The sequence below is a fragment of the Phocoena sinus genome, chromosome 5 (assembly GCF_008692025.1).
Source record: "Phocoena sinus isolate mPhoSin1 chromosome 5, mPhoSin1.pri, whole genome shotgun sequence".
In the NCBI taxonomy this organism is placed as follows: domain Eukaryota; kingdom Metazoa; phylum Chordata; class Mammalia; order Artiodactyla; family Phocoenidae; genus Phocoena; species Phocoena sinus.
Window position 1 is genome coordinate 82,324,435 of NC_045767.1, and position 16,535 is coordinate 82,340,969.

The 16,535-nt window shown below is 35.5% G+C and overlaps 1 protein-coding gene across 4 annotated transcripts in view; it reads left to right on the plus strand.

Moving 5' to 3' along the window:
• The window catches only part of ADGRL3 (adhesion G protein-coupled receptor L3), a 703,409-nt gene that overhangs the window by 600,828 nt on the left and 86,046 nt on the right, over positions 1-16,535 (plus strand). For all 4 annotated transcript variants that reach the window (XM_032632860.1, XM_032632862.1, XM_032632861.1 and 1 more), the window contains one exon: positions 6,826-7,046. In XM_032632860.1, the coding sequence (XP_032488751.1) occupies positions 6,826-7,046 (221 nt within the window). The remainder of the gene's footprint in view (positions 1-6,825; positions 7,047-16,535) is intronic.

The window sequence follows — 16,535 nt, forward strand, 5'->3', positions numbered from 1 at the left end:
AGAACACTTTAATATACTGCTGGATTCTGTTTGCTAATATTTTGTTGATGATTTTTGCATCCATGTTCATCAGTGATATTGGCCTGTAGTTTTCTTTGTTTGTGACATCTTTGTTTGGTTTTGGTATCAGGGTGATGGTGGCCTCATAGAATGTGTTTGAGAGTGTTCCTCCCTCTGCTATATTTTGGAAGAGTTTGAGAATGATAGGTGTTAGCTCTTCTCTAAATATTTGATAGAATTTGCCTGTGAAGACATCTGGTCCTGGGCTTTTGTTTGTTAGAAGATTTTTAATCACAGTCTCAATTTCAGTGCTTATGATTGGTCTGTTTATACTATCTATCTCTTCCTGGTTCAGTCTCAGAAGGTTGTGCTTTTCTCAGCATTTGTCCATTTCTTCCAGGTTGTCCATTTTATTGGCATATAGTTGCTTGTAGTAATCTCTCATGATCTTTTGTATTTCTGCAGTGTCAGTTGCTACTTCTCCTTTTTCATTTCTAATTCTATTGATTTGAGTCTTCTCCCTTTTTTTCTTGATGAGTCTGGCTAATGGTTTATCAATTTTGTTTATCTTCTCAAAGAACCAGCTTTTAGTTTTATTGATCTTTGCTCCTATTCCCTTCATTTCTTACTCACTTATTTCTGATCTGATTTTATGATTTCTTTCCTACTGCTAATGTTGGGGTCTTTTTATTCTTTCTCTAATTGCTTTAGGTGTAAGTTTAGTTTGTTTATTTGAGATGTTTCCTGGTTATTGAGGTAGGATTGTATTGCTATAAACTTCCTTCTTAGAACTGCTTTTGCTGCATTCCATAGGTTCTGGGTCATTGTGTTTTCATTGTCATTGTTTCTAGGTATTTTTTGATTTCCTCTTTGATTTCTTCAGTGATCTCTTGGTTATTAAGTAGTGTATTGTTTAGCCTCCATGTGTTTGTATTTTTTATAGATTTTTTTTCCTGTAATTGATATATAGTCTCATAGCTTTGTGGTCAGAAAAGATACTTGATACGATTTCAATTTTCTTAAATTTACTAAGGCTTTTTTGTGATCCAAGATATGATCTATCCTGGAGAATGTCCCATGAGCATTTGAGAAGAAAGTGTATTCTGTTGTTTTTGTGTGAAATGTCCTATAAATATCAATTAAGTCCATCTTGTTTAATATATCATTTAGAGCTTGTGTTTCCTTATTTATTTTCATTTTGGATGATCTGTCCATAGGTAAAAGTGGGGTGTTAAAGTCCCGTACTATGATTGTGTTACTGTCGATTTCCCTTTTAATGGCTGTTAGCATTTGCCTTATTTATTGAGGTGCTCCTATGTTGGGTGCAAAAATATTTATAATTGTTATATCTTCTTCTTGGATTGATCCTTTGATCATTATGTAGTATCCTTCTTTGTCTCTTGTAATAGTCTTTGTTTTAAAGTCTATTTTTTCTGATATGAGAATTGCTATTCCAGCTTTCTTTTGATTTCCATTTGCATGGAATATCTTTTTCCATCCCTCACTTTCAGTCGCTAAGTGTCCCTAGGTCTAAAGTGGGTGTCTTGTAGACAGCATATATATCGGTCTTGCTTTTGTATCCATTCAGCCAGTCTATGTCTTTTGGTTGGAGCATTTAATCCATTTACATTTAAGTTAATTATTGATATGTATGTCCTATTACCATTTTCTTAATTATTTTGTGTTTATTATTGTAGGTCTTTTCCTTCTCTTGCATTTCCCGCCTAGAGAAGTTCCTTTAGCATTTGTTGGTGGTTTAGTGGTGCTGAATTCTCTTAGCTTTTGCTTGTCTGTAAAGGTTTTAATTTCTCCATTGAATCTGAATGAGATCAGATGGGTAGAGTAATCTTGGTTGTAGGTTTTTCCCTTTTATCACTTTAAATATATCCTGCCACTCCCTTCTGGATTGCAGAGTTTCAGCTGTTAACCTTATGGGAATTCCCTTGTATGTTATTTGTTGTTTTTCCCTTGCTGCTTTTAATATTTTTTCTTTGTATTTAATTTTTGATAGTTTGATTAATATGGGTCTTGGCTTGTTTCTCTTTGGGTTTATCATGTATGGGACTCTGCACTTCCTGGCATTGACTGACTATTTCATTTCCCATATTAAGGAAGTTTTCAACTATAATCTCTTCAAATATTTTCTCAGTCCCTTTCTTTTTCTCTTCTTCTTCTGGGACCCCTAAAATTTGAATGTTGGTGCATTTAATGTTGTCCCAGAGTTGTCTAAGACTGTCCTTAATTCTGTTCATTCTTTTCTCTTTATTCTGCTCTGCAGTAGTTATTTCCACTATTTTATCTTCCAGGGTGCTTATCAGTTCTTCTGCCTCAGTTATAATGCTATTGATTCCTTCTAGAAAATTTTTAATTTCATTTATTGTGTTGTTGATCATTGTTTGTTTGCCCTTTAGTTCTTTTAGGTCCTTGTTAACGTTTCTTGTATTTTCTCCATTCTTTTTCCAAGATTTAGGATCATTTTTACTAGCGTTACTCTGAATTCTTTTTCAGGTAGACTGCCTATTTCCTCTTCATTTGTTTGGTCTGGTGAGTTTTTACCTTGCCTCTTTATCTGCTGCATATTTCTCTGTCTTCTCATTTTGCTTAACTAATGTGTTTGGGGTCTCCTTTTTGCAGACTGCAGGTTCGTAGTTCCTGTTATTTTTGGTGTCTGCCCCCAGTGGGCTGGGTTAGTTCAGTGGGTTGTGTAGACTTCCTGTTGGAGGGGACTAGTGCCTGTGTCCTAGTGGATGAGGCTGGATCTTGTCTTTCTGATAGGCAGAACCTCATCTGGTGGTGTGTTTTGGGGTATCTGTGACCTTATTATGATTTTCAGCAGCCTCTCTGCTAATGTGTGGGGTTGTGTTGCTAGTTGTTTGGCATAGAGTGTCCAGCACTGTAGCTTGCTGGTTGTTGAGTGGATCTGGGTCTTAGCATTGAGATAGAGATCTCTGGGAGATTTTTGCCTTTTGATATTACATGGAGCCGGGAAGTCTCTGGTGGACCAATGTGCTGAAGTCAGCTCTTCCACCTCAGAGGCACAGGTCTGACACCTGGCTGGAGCACCAAGACCCTGTCAGCCACATGACTCAAAAGAAAAGGGAGGGAAATAAATAAATAAATAAAATAAAATAAAATAACGTTATTAAAATAAAAATAATTATTAAAAATAAAAAAATTAAAAGGTAATAAAAAAAGAAAGAAAGAAGGAAGAGAGCAACCAAACCAAAAATCAAATCCACCAGTGATAACAAGCACTAAAAACTATACTTAAAAAAAAGAAAAACAAACAATAAACAAAAAAATGGACAGATGGAACCCTAGGACAAATGGTAAAAGCAAAGCTGTACAGACAATATCACACAAAGAAGCATACACATACACGCTCACAAAAAGAGAAAAAGGAAAAAAAAAATCTATATATTAAAAAAAGGAAGAAAGCAACCAAATCAATAAACAAATCTACCAATGATAATAAACTCTAAATACTAAACTAAGATAAACATAAAACCAGAAACAAATTAGATGCAGAAAGCAAACCCCAAGTCTACAGTTGCTCCCAAAGTCCACTGCCTCAGTTTTGTGATGATTCGTTGTCTATTCACGTATTCCACAGATGCAGGGTACATCAAGTTGATTGTGAAGATTTAATCTGCTTCTCCTGAGGCTGCTGGGAGAGATTTCCTTTTCTCTTCTTTGTTCGCACAGCTCCTGGGGTTCAGCTTTGGATTTGGCCCCGCCTCTGCATATAAGTTGCCTGAGGGCATCTGTTCTTAGCACCCACAGGACGGGGTTAAAGGAACAGCTGATTAGGGGGCTCTGGCTCACTCAGGCTGGGCAAAGCAGGGGTACGGAATGTGGGGTGAGCCTGAGGTGACAGAGCCTGGAGTGATGTTGCAACAGCCTGAGGCGTGCCATGTGTTCTCCTGGGGAAGTTTTCCCTGTTTCACGGGACTCTGGCAGTGGCTTCTAGGAGGGGAGGTGTGGATAGTGACTTGTTCTTGCACATAGACTTCTTGATGGCTACAAGAGCAGCCTTAGTGTTGCATGCCCGTCCCTGCTGGTAGCTGCAGCTCACGACAGTCTCTGGAGCTCGTTTAGGTGGTGCTCTGAATCCCCTCTCCTTGAGCACCCTGAAACAATGGTCTCTTGCCTCTTAGGCAGTTCCAAACTTTTTCCCGGACTCCCTCCAGCCTAGGTGTGGTGCACTAGCCCCCTTCAGGCCCTGTTCATGCAGCCAACCCCAGTCCTCTCCCTGGGATCTGACCTGAGAAGCCCGAGGCTCAGCTCCCAGCCCCCACCCACCGCGGCGGGTGAGCAGACAAGCCTCTCAGGCTGGTGAGTGCTGGTCGGCAGCAATCCTCTGTGCAGGAATCTCTCCGCTTTGCCCTCCGCACCCCTGTTGCTGTGCTCTCCTCCGTGGCTCCGAAGCTTCCCCCCTCCACCACCCACAGTCTCCGCCCGCGAAGGGGCTTCCTAGTGTGTGGAAACTTTTCCTCCTTCACTGCTCCCTCCCAGAGGTGCAGGTCCTATCCCTATTTTTTTGTCTCTGTTTTTCCTTTTTTCTTTTACCCTACCCAGGTATGTGGGAAGTTTCTTGCCTTGTGGGAAGTCTGAGTTCTTCTGCCAGCATTCAGTAGGTATTCTGTAGGAGTTGTTCCACATGTAGATCTATTTCTGCTGTATTTGTGGGGAGGAAGGTGATCTCCACGTCTTACTCCTCCGCCATCTTGAAAGTCTCCTAACATGAGTTTTTCTAACTGACCTATTTTGGAAAATAGTTCAAACTCAATGTCATTTTTATAATTTATATACTCTTCCCAAATTTTGTTTTACACTTTATATTTTCTTAAATTCTGTTTACATCTTTAAGTGCTAACTTCGTACTTCATACTTTACTACTAACCACGTTTAGCCATATCAAGAAAGGAAGGGAAGGAGGGAGAGAGATGGCGAGAGAAGGAGGGAGAGAGTGAGGGAGGAAAGGAAGGAGGGAAGGAAAGAAATAGGAAAAAATGAATAGCACTAGCCAACTGTTCTTGATAAACCCAAACAGAAAATATGATCAACAGACAATATCTAATATAGTAAACAGACTTTATGCACATTTGTAATTTTTGTGAGGCCCTTTCTACTAACTTAAGATTTATGCACATAACGCAAGTTGGTTCTCATGAGTAAAACTGCAAATGAAAATTTTCATTTTTTAGAAGACTTGTAGGCATAATAAATAATTGATTCACTTAATGCTGTTCTCTGGTATGTGTCCATATGTATACAGTATGTTACAATGAAAATGCAGTTGGATTCATGTTTGTGATTACACATTCATGATTAATGGCTGTGAAGGGTACAATTATGGTGATTATACTTTTAACTGGTTATCATATACAAATTGACAGTTTTTCCCATAAATGCATACAGATGAATAAGCAATCAAAGTGCACATTCTTTCTCCAAAAACGTAAAGCCTTCTGATAACAAAAATTAATAGTTGATGTTCTAACTCTACAAAGCAAGAAATGGAAAACGATGTTGTTTCCCAAGAAGAAATCATTTCATTCTCTTTTTAACCTGCAATTCAAATGCTCTGTGATTTCTTTTCATTTAGAAACCTTATTCTTATTTTTGCTTCTTGATGTTACATATGGTATGATAAACTTCTCCAAGTGTTGCATACTGCACAAAACTTCTGACGTGTAGCATAAAGGGCAATGATTGATATCAAAAATTTGAGTTGAGTGCAGCTCAGCCCAACTTGTCTTTACTCTTATTGCTGTATATGTGTTCTCTTCCTGCCGTATATGTGTTCTCTTCCTGCCTGTTATGTGGCAGTCAGGCTCTACTTTCTCTTTCTAGCCCCTTTGACACTTGATTGCCTCATCTCCCCTTCATCATCATCTCTCTAATCCAAGGAAATAGACCTGCCCTTTGTCTCATTTCTCAAGGATCATACTCATCATTGAATCCATACTAATGAGTTAATTTCTATAAATTTGTTGCCTTTTCTAGTAGGAACTGTAGATTTTAGTTAAGACTTCTTAGAAAAAATGAAGGCCTCCCCTCCAAAGGAGTGAGAATTTCAGGAACTGACATAAGATAATTAATATATGGTCAGCTGAAACTTATAGTACCTTAGAAAATATGCCAAAGTAAGGGCTAGCTGCCTTTTGTGACCAAGCTTGTATAGCCCAACATTTAGTAAAATAACAAAAAATGAGAGAATGAAAGCACTTCTGGAACACTTTATTTTAACTAGATCTACATTTACACCTATGCAGTACGAACTTCCCAATGTCATCTTAAATCCTTTCTGAAACAAGGCAAGGAAGAAATAAACAATAAATAATAATGAATTAATAATCTCATTATAAAACACTTTATTATATTTTTTTATTTTAAGAGCTTTTATTCTCCTCGATTTTAGTGTTTGTCTTTCACTTACATTGAAGAACTTACTATGTTAATAAACACAGGATTATGACCAAGAAAAAAATTCATGAGATCTATTTTAAAACCTTTAGACTAATCTCAGTAATAATTATCAGTAGGATCTTATTAGAACTTTTCCCTATATGTTATACTTTTTTCTTATTATAATGCTCTGCTGTCATCCATAGCCATTATTAATAAAATGTTAAATAGAGTTTTCACAGATAAGTTATATTTAATTAGGTTTTAATGTCTGAATTTTAAGAATCTTGTCTCAATTATTTTTTTGCAGACCTATCTTATTATTGCAGTCTTGATAAATATTTATTTTAATTTTATGGCAGTTGGTATTTCATTTTGTAGTTATTTGACTGACTCATTTGTCCCTTTCCCTAGATTGCCTGTGCCGTTTTTGCTGCTCTCTTACATTTCTTCTTCTTGGCTGCCTTCACGTGGATGTTCCTGGAGGGAGTGCAGCTCTATATCATGCTGGTGGAGGTTTTTGAGAGTGAACATTCACGAAGGAAATACTTTTACCTGGTTGGCTATGGGATGCCTGCGCTCATTGTGGCTGTGTCAGCTGCAGTAGACTATAGGAGTTATGGAACAGATAAAGTGTGAGTTTACGTTTTCTTTCCTTTCTTTCCTCTTTTAAAATCTAGTTGAAATTGAAACTTTGCATTTTCTCAGAAGCTAAGGCTTTATATCACTTCACAGCAATAAACAACAGAACTGTAGAAGCAAATGGAGATAATTCAATTCATGGGTTGTACTTTTGTTATGATGTAAAGAGAGAAAAAATATTCCTGAGATTGAACATCTACATCACAACCTTGAGTAATTATAAAAGAATGATACTTTTAATATCTTTCAGAGCACTGAGACATTTGTCAAATGAAGAGCTAGCTGTATTAAAGATGTGTATTCAGAGGACAGTGTAGTCCCTGACTTTAATGGCTTCTCTTCTTCCTGACATGTCAATTCTAGTCACTAGAAAGTAACATATCATTAACAGAAAGATAGATAGAGCATATGAGCAGGGGCAGCTTGTGTTTTCCTTTTTTCCCCTAGGTGGCAATTGGGGTACAGTGATGAACTTTATTTTCAACTTACCTTCAAATTGGTGAAACATACCCATAGAGATGATCAGCATACTTATGGAAAGAAATTCAGTGAAAAATATTTCAGTAATCCACATCAATATAATAGCTAGGATCCTGAGAATGAATGAGTTTCAACAGAAAAAGTTTAGAAAGAAGACCAAAATAGATCTCTGATGAATACTCACATTTAGAACATAGATTGAGGAGGGAGAATAAAAATAAAGAAAGAAAAGAGATGACCAGAGCCTTAAAAGAGAACCATGGGGAAAGTGAGAAGAAAGTTTCAAGGTGGTATTCTCTGTCCATTTATCCTTTGCAACAACTATTTTTGGCAAAGTGCTGGAAGCAGAAGCCAAATTGGAAAGTGTGAAGAGATAAGTCAGTGGCAATGAAGTAGAGTCTTCAAGTGTTATCTACAGCCTGAAAAAGTTTGATCGAGAAATAGTGAAAATATTAATTCATGGTAACAGTAATGAAGAAGGATTTTTAAAAATGAAGTCCCAAAATACCTAGGGAGGGAAGAATCAAGTTGGTAAGAGGAGATTAGTAGAGAGAAAGTATCTTATGCCTCATTTGTATTAAATATATATATAGGCTGAATGAAAAGAAAAGGTCCTAGGGGGATAGAAAGACATAAGATTAGACATAAGATGAGAAAAATGTTGATTTAGTACTGAAAGTGGCCTTAGAATTCACCTAGTCCAAGGTATTTTTTTTTTTGCGGTATCCGGGCCTCTCACTGTTGTGGCCTCTCCTGTTGCGGAGCACAGGCTCCGGATACGCAGGCTCAGTGGCCATGGCTCACGGGCCCAGCAGTTCCACGGCATGTGGGATCTTCCCGGACCGGGGCATGAACCCGTGTCCCCTGCATCGGCAGGCGGACTCTCAACCACTGCACCACCAGGGAAGCCCCAAGGCATTATTTTTATAGATGAAAAAGAATCAAGAACCAGATAAATTAATTGCCTTGTCCATGGTGATGGAGGTAGATAGTGGCAGACATGTGATGAAATAAGTCAGGCTTATTTCCACTAAAACTAGGATGTTTTTGAAATAGTCAGATGACCCCTGTCTTCTGAGGTGTGAAGGAAATAACAGAAAAGATAAATTTGGAAGTGGAGGAATTTTTCCATCAAATAGGAGATGCTGATTTTTGAGTGAATAGGTGAGGTCACACTGAGAGGACAGATTTGAAAAGCTCTGAAATGAGCACTATGGAAAATGTGTTAAGGAGCCAATTAGACATTAATAAAACGATTTCCAAGCAGTAGTGTAGGCTCAGATGAGGTTAGACAACATCAATTGTACAGAAGTTAGTAAGCCAAATTTCATGACTTTTCACCAGCAGTCAGCAGCCTGAATATGCTGGCAATAAAGCAGCTCGTTTTCCAGAAGAGAAGATTCAGAAGGAGGGAACCAAAAGAGGACTCCAGAGTTATAGGGAGCATAGTTAAAATAGAATATACGATGGTGTAGAAGCACCAACAATACGATTAAAAGAAGACCATCTCGGGCTTCCCTGGTGGCGCAGTGATTGAGAGTCCGCTTGCTGATGCAGGAGACACGGGTTCGTGCTCTGGTCCAGGAAGATCCCACATGTCGCAGAACGGCTGGGCCCGTGAGCCATGGCCACTGAGCCTTCACGTCCGGAGCCTGTGCTCCGCAATGGGAGAGGCCACAACAGTCAGAGGTCCGCGTACCGCAAAAAACAAACAAAAAAAAAAAAAACGACCATCTCGCTTCTGTTGAATTTTTTTCTTGAGTACAGTGACAAGCTACATAAAACAATTTGTCTAAATGTAACTAATAGTAATTATTTTTTAATCTAACATTTGTGAATTGTGGTCGAATCTGAGGTCATTTTGTGTATCCCAGTGGCAATCATGGACCAGATTAGGATTAGGTAAAAATATTGCCTGTATTTGCTCCTAAAGACATTTTAGGGGAGGGGGATTAGATCATAGACTTTAATAAAAAACACCTTTATTGATATAATTTGCATACCATAAAATTCACTCTTTTAAAGAATACAATTCAGTTGTTTTTAGTGCATTCAATTTAGGCATCCATCACCACTATCTAATTTTAGAAAATTTTTATCCCCTCTAAAAGAAGCCCATTAGCAGTTACTGCCCTTAGATCATAGGATTTTACATTTTAATTAATGCATTTTCTCTCTAATGTAGTAAATTGACTGATACTGTTATTTGTGACCTATACTATAAATATTGTCCTTATATAGTTCAATTTTGCTCTCTGCAGTTCTTGACTTGCTTTATTTTTGTTTCCTGTTGTTTTTTCTCTTTAGATATTTGCAAATTTTCCTATTACTGAACTGACAACTTGTTTGCTTTATGTTTTAGTCATTTATTTTGAAAGAGAGGTCATTTTCTAGATAGCAGGAATCTATCTTTTCTTAGAATCAATACTATGTAGTCTCTTGTGATTTTTTTAAAGTTTTGGCCATCATTGCTTTAATTTCCTGCACCGTAACTGGAAGATCTCATTTACTGACATTATCACTTTGTGAGAATAGAGGCTAATTTTTTTCCTAGGCATTGATTTAAAACAAGCCTTAATAATAGTTCAGTTTCACCATTATGATTTTTCCCAACACAAAGAGAAGCAAAACAGATGCAGATAAAATAAATGGTAAATGAAAGAGGTATAGAAAAGGATAGGGAAAATTACACTAAAATTCTTTCACAGGTGGGCATAGAGCATTTAGTGTCTCATTTGTGCATTTTCAATAAACTGTCCAGAGAGAGAAAACTTCAAAATACATGGAAAAAAGATTTAACTTCTTCCTTTGGGAATTCATCCAACTCAACATCTATACAGTGCTGTTTTGCCCATTGAGGAAGCAGGTGTTGAAAAAGAAACATTATTCAGTCATTTGTATTTACTTGATAAGCTGAAATGAAGAGATCATGTTTCTGTCAGGAGTTTAATCAAGATATTGTCTCAAATAAAAATATAAGCAATGAATTTTTATACACTGGAAGGATTTCTGCATATAGAATTATGTATTTTGTTCCTTATTATTAAATCTGTTTTTGTTTTCTGGTTTCTGTTACTATTGTTTATTTCTTTTATTTCAAGTGGCATTTCCTACTTCCTGCTCATCACATTTGGGGGCTTTTTGGTTTGTTTGCTTGTTTTTGCCAGTGTTACCTTCTTATGTGCTACATTGATTTTTTTAAATACAAATACGTAAAGTCTACAGTCATAAATAAACTGGAATTAGCCAGAATTCAGAGACATATTATCACTCATTTTCTGTAAATTCTTATTAAGCTTAATACAGTAAATTTTTATTTCTCGGAAGTCTATTTTGCTTATTTTTGGAATTTTGTTATTACTAAATCTTTACTTCTTAGTCTCAACCACTTGGATTACATTGAGACTAAAACCATTGAATACATATTACAGTAATCCAAATAACAAATTTCTCTTTCTTTTCTCTCCTCTTAATGTATTTTATTATAATAACAATGAGGTTTTATTTCTGAAACCTTTAATAATAATAATAACTCACATTTCTAAAAAGTAGAGAATCGTATCAATGGTAGGAGATAAAATTAGAGACAGAATTGTTTTTGTAGGTTAAATAAATGTTATTTTGATGCAGATAGAGGTAACTATCATATTCCATTTGGCTGAAGGATTATGATGTGTTTTTCTATGAAATGTTATTAGGGCTGTTGAATTGATTATTATGTAGAAAACACATACACATAAAGCATACATAATTTGATTTTGAGAAGTTGCTTAGTTTGCCATCAATTTGCAATATTTATAAGAGAATCTCATTATTTTCTGATGTTATTTAATGAAATCTTTTTATCTGTATTGACATTATTCTCGAGATAATTTACTTAGAATTACATTTAGTCACAATTATCAGACACTTAAAAAATCAGATTAAAGGTCCAATACAGTCATTAAAAAAAAAAGAAATTCAGCTAGTGGACCACAGGTCTAAATTGCACTGACTATGGGGTGTTTTCCATTTTCCCTCTGTTTTTCTATCTACCATTAGTCTCTTATACTGTTATTCATATGAACATTCAATGAAGCCTTCCATGGGGTTATAGCTCAAAGGGAGAGCATTTGACTTTGGTGAAGCTGTCCAATATGATACTGTCAAAAAATAAAGGCTGGCATTGACTTAATAATTCAAACACAATTGATACGGAAATTCTGTGCTAAGTACTTTGATTTTATGACCTGAAACTAATTAGTTCATGTAAACTTTAATTACCACAGTATTACCTCCAAAAATGCAAACTGTTTGAACAGTTAATTTTTATTCAAAGGGGAAAAATTGCATTTATAGTTTATAGCATTTTCCTTGAAATCTAACTTTATGACAGAAAAAGCAGTGGTTAAAGTCATGGGTAGATTGGAAAAGGACTGGAAGTAGTTTCCAAGAAGAGGAGAAGGGAGGGTGCTGGGAAGGAGTAAAGCTCAGAGAATAGCCCAGAAATTAAAATGTGGGCTCAAAAATTGGTAAAAGTTTTCTGAAAGATGTTGATCAGGTCATGAACATTTATAATGGACCAGAAAGAACATCCTTGAGTTCTAAAAGCATAACTGAGCTTTTAAAAATAATTGAAATCAATTTTATGATCTGAAAGTTATTATAAATCATCTGTTAAGTCTTAGGTTTGTCTTCGTAGCTCACTAGCTTAACAACAGCTCCTAAAGGAGTAGTCTCTCCTCTGCTAGTTAAAAGCCCCCCAATTTCTTTATTGCCACTTCATTCTCTAACCAGCATAATCATTTGGGTAGAAGAGTGATTATTGATTTTTAAAATACTAGGTTATGTTATTATCCAAGAAGGAGCCGAGCCAAGGAACATTAAACTTGATAGTATCTGAAAGTTATATGCATAGTTTTATTCAATAGATTTTGCAATGCCTAAGCACCTCATCCTACTCATAGAACATTATATATTCATCTGAAATATTTCTCTAAGCATGTTATTATATGTAAAATATTCCTACTTGTAACATTGTGTTGACATGAAGCATTTACCTTACTAAATATTTATCACCAGGCACATTTGACTTTAGGTTGGCCAGTGAGAAATAGTACAGATAATTAAGAAGTATTTATCATTGACATATATCAAGTTAGTCATTCAATATGTGTATGGGGAATGCTCTGTATGTTATATGTTCTGTTGTTAAAGCCAAGAGCATATTTTATGTGTATGTATATCAGAGACTGAGGGCTTATTGTATCATCATTTCATCACCCAGGAACCCTATGACTGGCATAAGATTATCACCGTATATAAGAATTTGGGGTTGAGCATAATTTTTTTGGTTAAGTAGTTATCCATTCCAGAGCCTATATAAGAGAACATCAGGACTGCTGTCCTGTTATTTAGAAAATATAATTGAAGTCAAATATGGAACTTAAGTTCTTACTGGAACCAAAGAAGTATATATAATAACTTCCACATCTAGAGATTACCTTTTATCATAATTTCACCCTCTAGAAGGTTACAATCAAAAAGACAGCTAATGACACATATTGGTGAGGATGTGGAAAAATCAGAATCCTCATATATTTCTGGTGACAATGTAAAATGGTGCAGCTAACTACTTTGGAAAAGAGTTTGACAGATCTTCAAAATGCTAACATTAGATATTGAATGACCTAGCAATTCCACTCCTAGGGATTTACCCAAGAAAAAATGAAAACATAGGCTCATTCAAAAACTTTCACATGAATTTTCATAGCAACATTATTCATATTAGCCAAAAAAGTGGAAACCCCCATATCCATAAGTTGAAGAGAAGATAAACAAAATGTGGTATATCCGTATGATAGAATATTACTTGGAAATAAAAATGAAGTATTGATACATGCTACAAAATGAACACAATTTTAAAACATTATGTTAAATGAAATAATCCAGTCACAAAAGACTACACATGTATGATCCCATTTGTACTAAATGTCTAGAATAGACAAATTCTTAGAGACAAAAAGTATAGTGGTTACTAGGACTGGGGAGAGGGTAGGGAAGCCATTACCATACCAAGGGAGTGAATTTGGTAGAGACAATGGAAGGTAGCTGTAGATAGGTACAAGTTTTCATTCTGGTGTCATGAAAATATTCTAAAATTAGATTACGGTGATCATTTCCCAACTTTTAAATATACTAAAAGCATTGAATTATATACTTTAAATGGATGATTCAGAGTATATAAATTATACTGCAATAAAGCTGTTTAAAAATACTAAAATTTTTACTAACTTATCAAGAGATCACCTTATATTTGGAAAGATCTAATATTTTTACTTGGGACATATTTCAACAATGTGTGCTTTATGTACAGCATATAAATTTCTCATCTACTCATTGAGAATTTATCACTGTCAACAAAACTATAGCTTTTATTTATTTTATAACTTGTATGTTCATTCTTTTTGAGAAACACATATTAGGTTCAGGGACTTTGGAGTCAGGTAGACTAGAACAAAATTCAGGCTCAACTAATTATTAGCCATGTGGCTGTGGGCAAGCCAGTTTGACTTTCTAATCTGTAACATGGTGGTTATTATATAAGTACCTTGCAAAACTACTGCAATATCTTAAACTGTGTGTGTATGAGTAAATACATATGTATATGTATGTGTGTGCATATATATGTATATATATTTAAGTATACATGCATGTAAAATGTTTGGCATGTATAAGCATTTATTAAATTATAACTATTATTATTACTGGTACTATTATTTAGCTGATGAAAATGAAGGAATACAAACTTTATGATTAGCAACATTGTTTTAATTATAAAATAAATATTAAAAGCATCCATTTATAAGAGTAGTGATTACAATTCTTATGCTACTGCATCCTATTATTTCAAGCAACATGGGACCATGGGAATTATTCCAACATTTAATATCAATAAATTATAACACAGCACTTTTCTTACCTTTGTAGTCCACCATAAACTTATAGGATGTATTTTGCTGAAGAAATAATGAAACACTTATTTTTTAAAAACATACTGGGGGGAATTCCCTGGTGGTCCAGTGGTTAGGACTCCATGCTCTCACTGCTGAGGGCCCAGGTCCAATCCGTGGTCAATGAACAAAGATCCCGCAAGCCATGTGGCACAGCCAAAAAAAAAAAAGCAAAAACATATTGGGTGCATGAAGACAACCTAACCTATATTTGATGTATGAGATCTAGTTCTGTGTTCTAAAATTCAAAATTGTAGCTGAACCACAAATGCCAGTCTTGAGTACCAGTGATCACACTCCATTCCTGCATTACTCTGCCAATCTTTTTTCCAGTTCATGCACTTGCTCACAAAGTATTTCAGTATTAGATGCATGAGTGTGCTGTGATACAAATGTCATTTTAAAACCCTTAACAGATGTATTATGCAGTAAGCTTAGAAATAGAGTTATTATGCTTGAAGTGTGTATCTGTCCCTTTTCCTCTTCTCTTCCTTCTTTCTTGCCCCAATTCTCCTTATTCCTTCTTTTTTCTCTCAGTCTTGCCAGATATTTGTAGTACAAATATAGAAAGATCTGCATATGCTACAGAGAAAAGAAGAATGTATAGTTTACAAACTCTCATAAACAACCTGATATAATTAAACCCTATAAATTTCATGGTCTATCAGTCACAAAGATTCTTTACTGGTTACATTTAATACTCAACAAGGATAGTTTAGTCTGTGATTTAGGTCCTGTAGAAAATGAAGCAAATATCATTGTTAATTTACGTTACTTCAAAGAATTGGTTAATGGTCAGATGTCCGCTTTGATAAGAGTGAATTAAACAGGCAAAAAAATACAATATCCCAAGGCATCTTAATGGAACAATGTTAAGCTAACTTTGAATAAGGAACTACACTCTGGTGGTGTTACTGGTACCTAAAAACATTATAAAACATATGTTTTAGGTGACATTTATATATGTTGGGCAATTGGTCTTACCACTTTTTAGAATACAGAGCCATGCCTTTTTTAAATGACTGATGATAAAAAAATGGTGAGGAGTATTTTAGTAGGAGAAGAGAATTAGCTTTAGAAGTATGGTTTTCTGTTGTCCTGTTTTGAGAAATTAATTTATTTCATTGTTTTATTTTTCTGTTTTCTGAGTAAACCTAAAGGTAGTACTTGCTTAATTGGTAATTAACATTTTTACAGGAGACTGATCCAGATTTCAACACCTTTATTATTATTTAATTTGCAGTGATGTTTCTTATATTTTGGAAGAAAATAATTCTGGAAGAGCATAATAATTTATCCATGCAGATTAGTATCAGTTGTTTAGAGCATTAAACCAATAAACCTGAATTAATGTAGTAAGACTTTATCAAATATATGGCAATATATGCTGATTTTATAATTTTTAAAAAATTGCTACAAAAAGAATTTCAGTGACATCTTTGTATAGGTAAATGGGAGAGAAAGTAAAGGTTTATGGTATGTGACAAGTTCTCCTTTGAATTCCAGAATGTATCTGGTCTTGTAAGATTTTTCAGTCTTGATTCAAATAAGCATGTAGTGTCATCAAAATGCATTTGCTGGGCTTCCCTGGTGGCGCAGTGGTTGAGGGTCCGCCTGCCGATGCAGGGGACACGGGTTCGTGCCCCGGTCTGGGAGGATCCCACATGCCGCGGAGCGGCTGGGCCCGTGGGCCATGGCCGCTGGGCCTGCGCGTCCGGAGCCTGTCCTCCGCAACGGGAGAGGCCACAACAGTGAGAGGCCCGCGTAACGCATTAAAAAAAAAAAAAAAAAAAAAAATGCATTTGCTCTTTCAACAGCGGGTTATCTCTTTTATTACAGTACTGATATAAACATAATTTATAGATTTTATGTATATGACAGAAGTTCATTTAAAAAAAGAATTGATATATCTTAAAAATTAAACAAAAGTAGCCTATTAAAATGAATGATGTCACAAATTAAATGATGCTTTGTGGATAAAGGCAATTTTCAGATAAATTGTATTTTTCA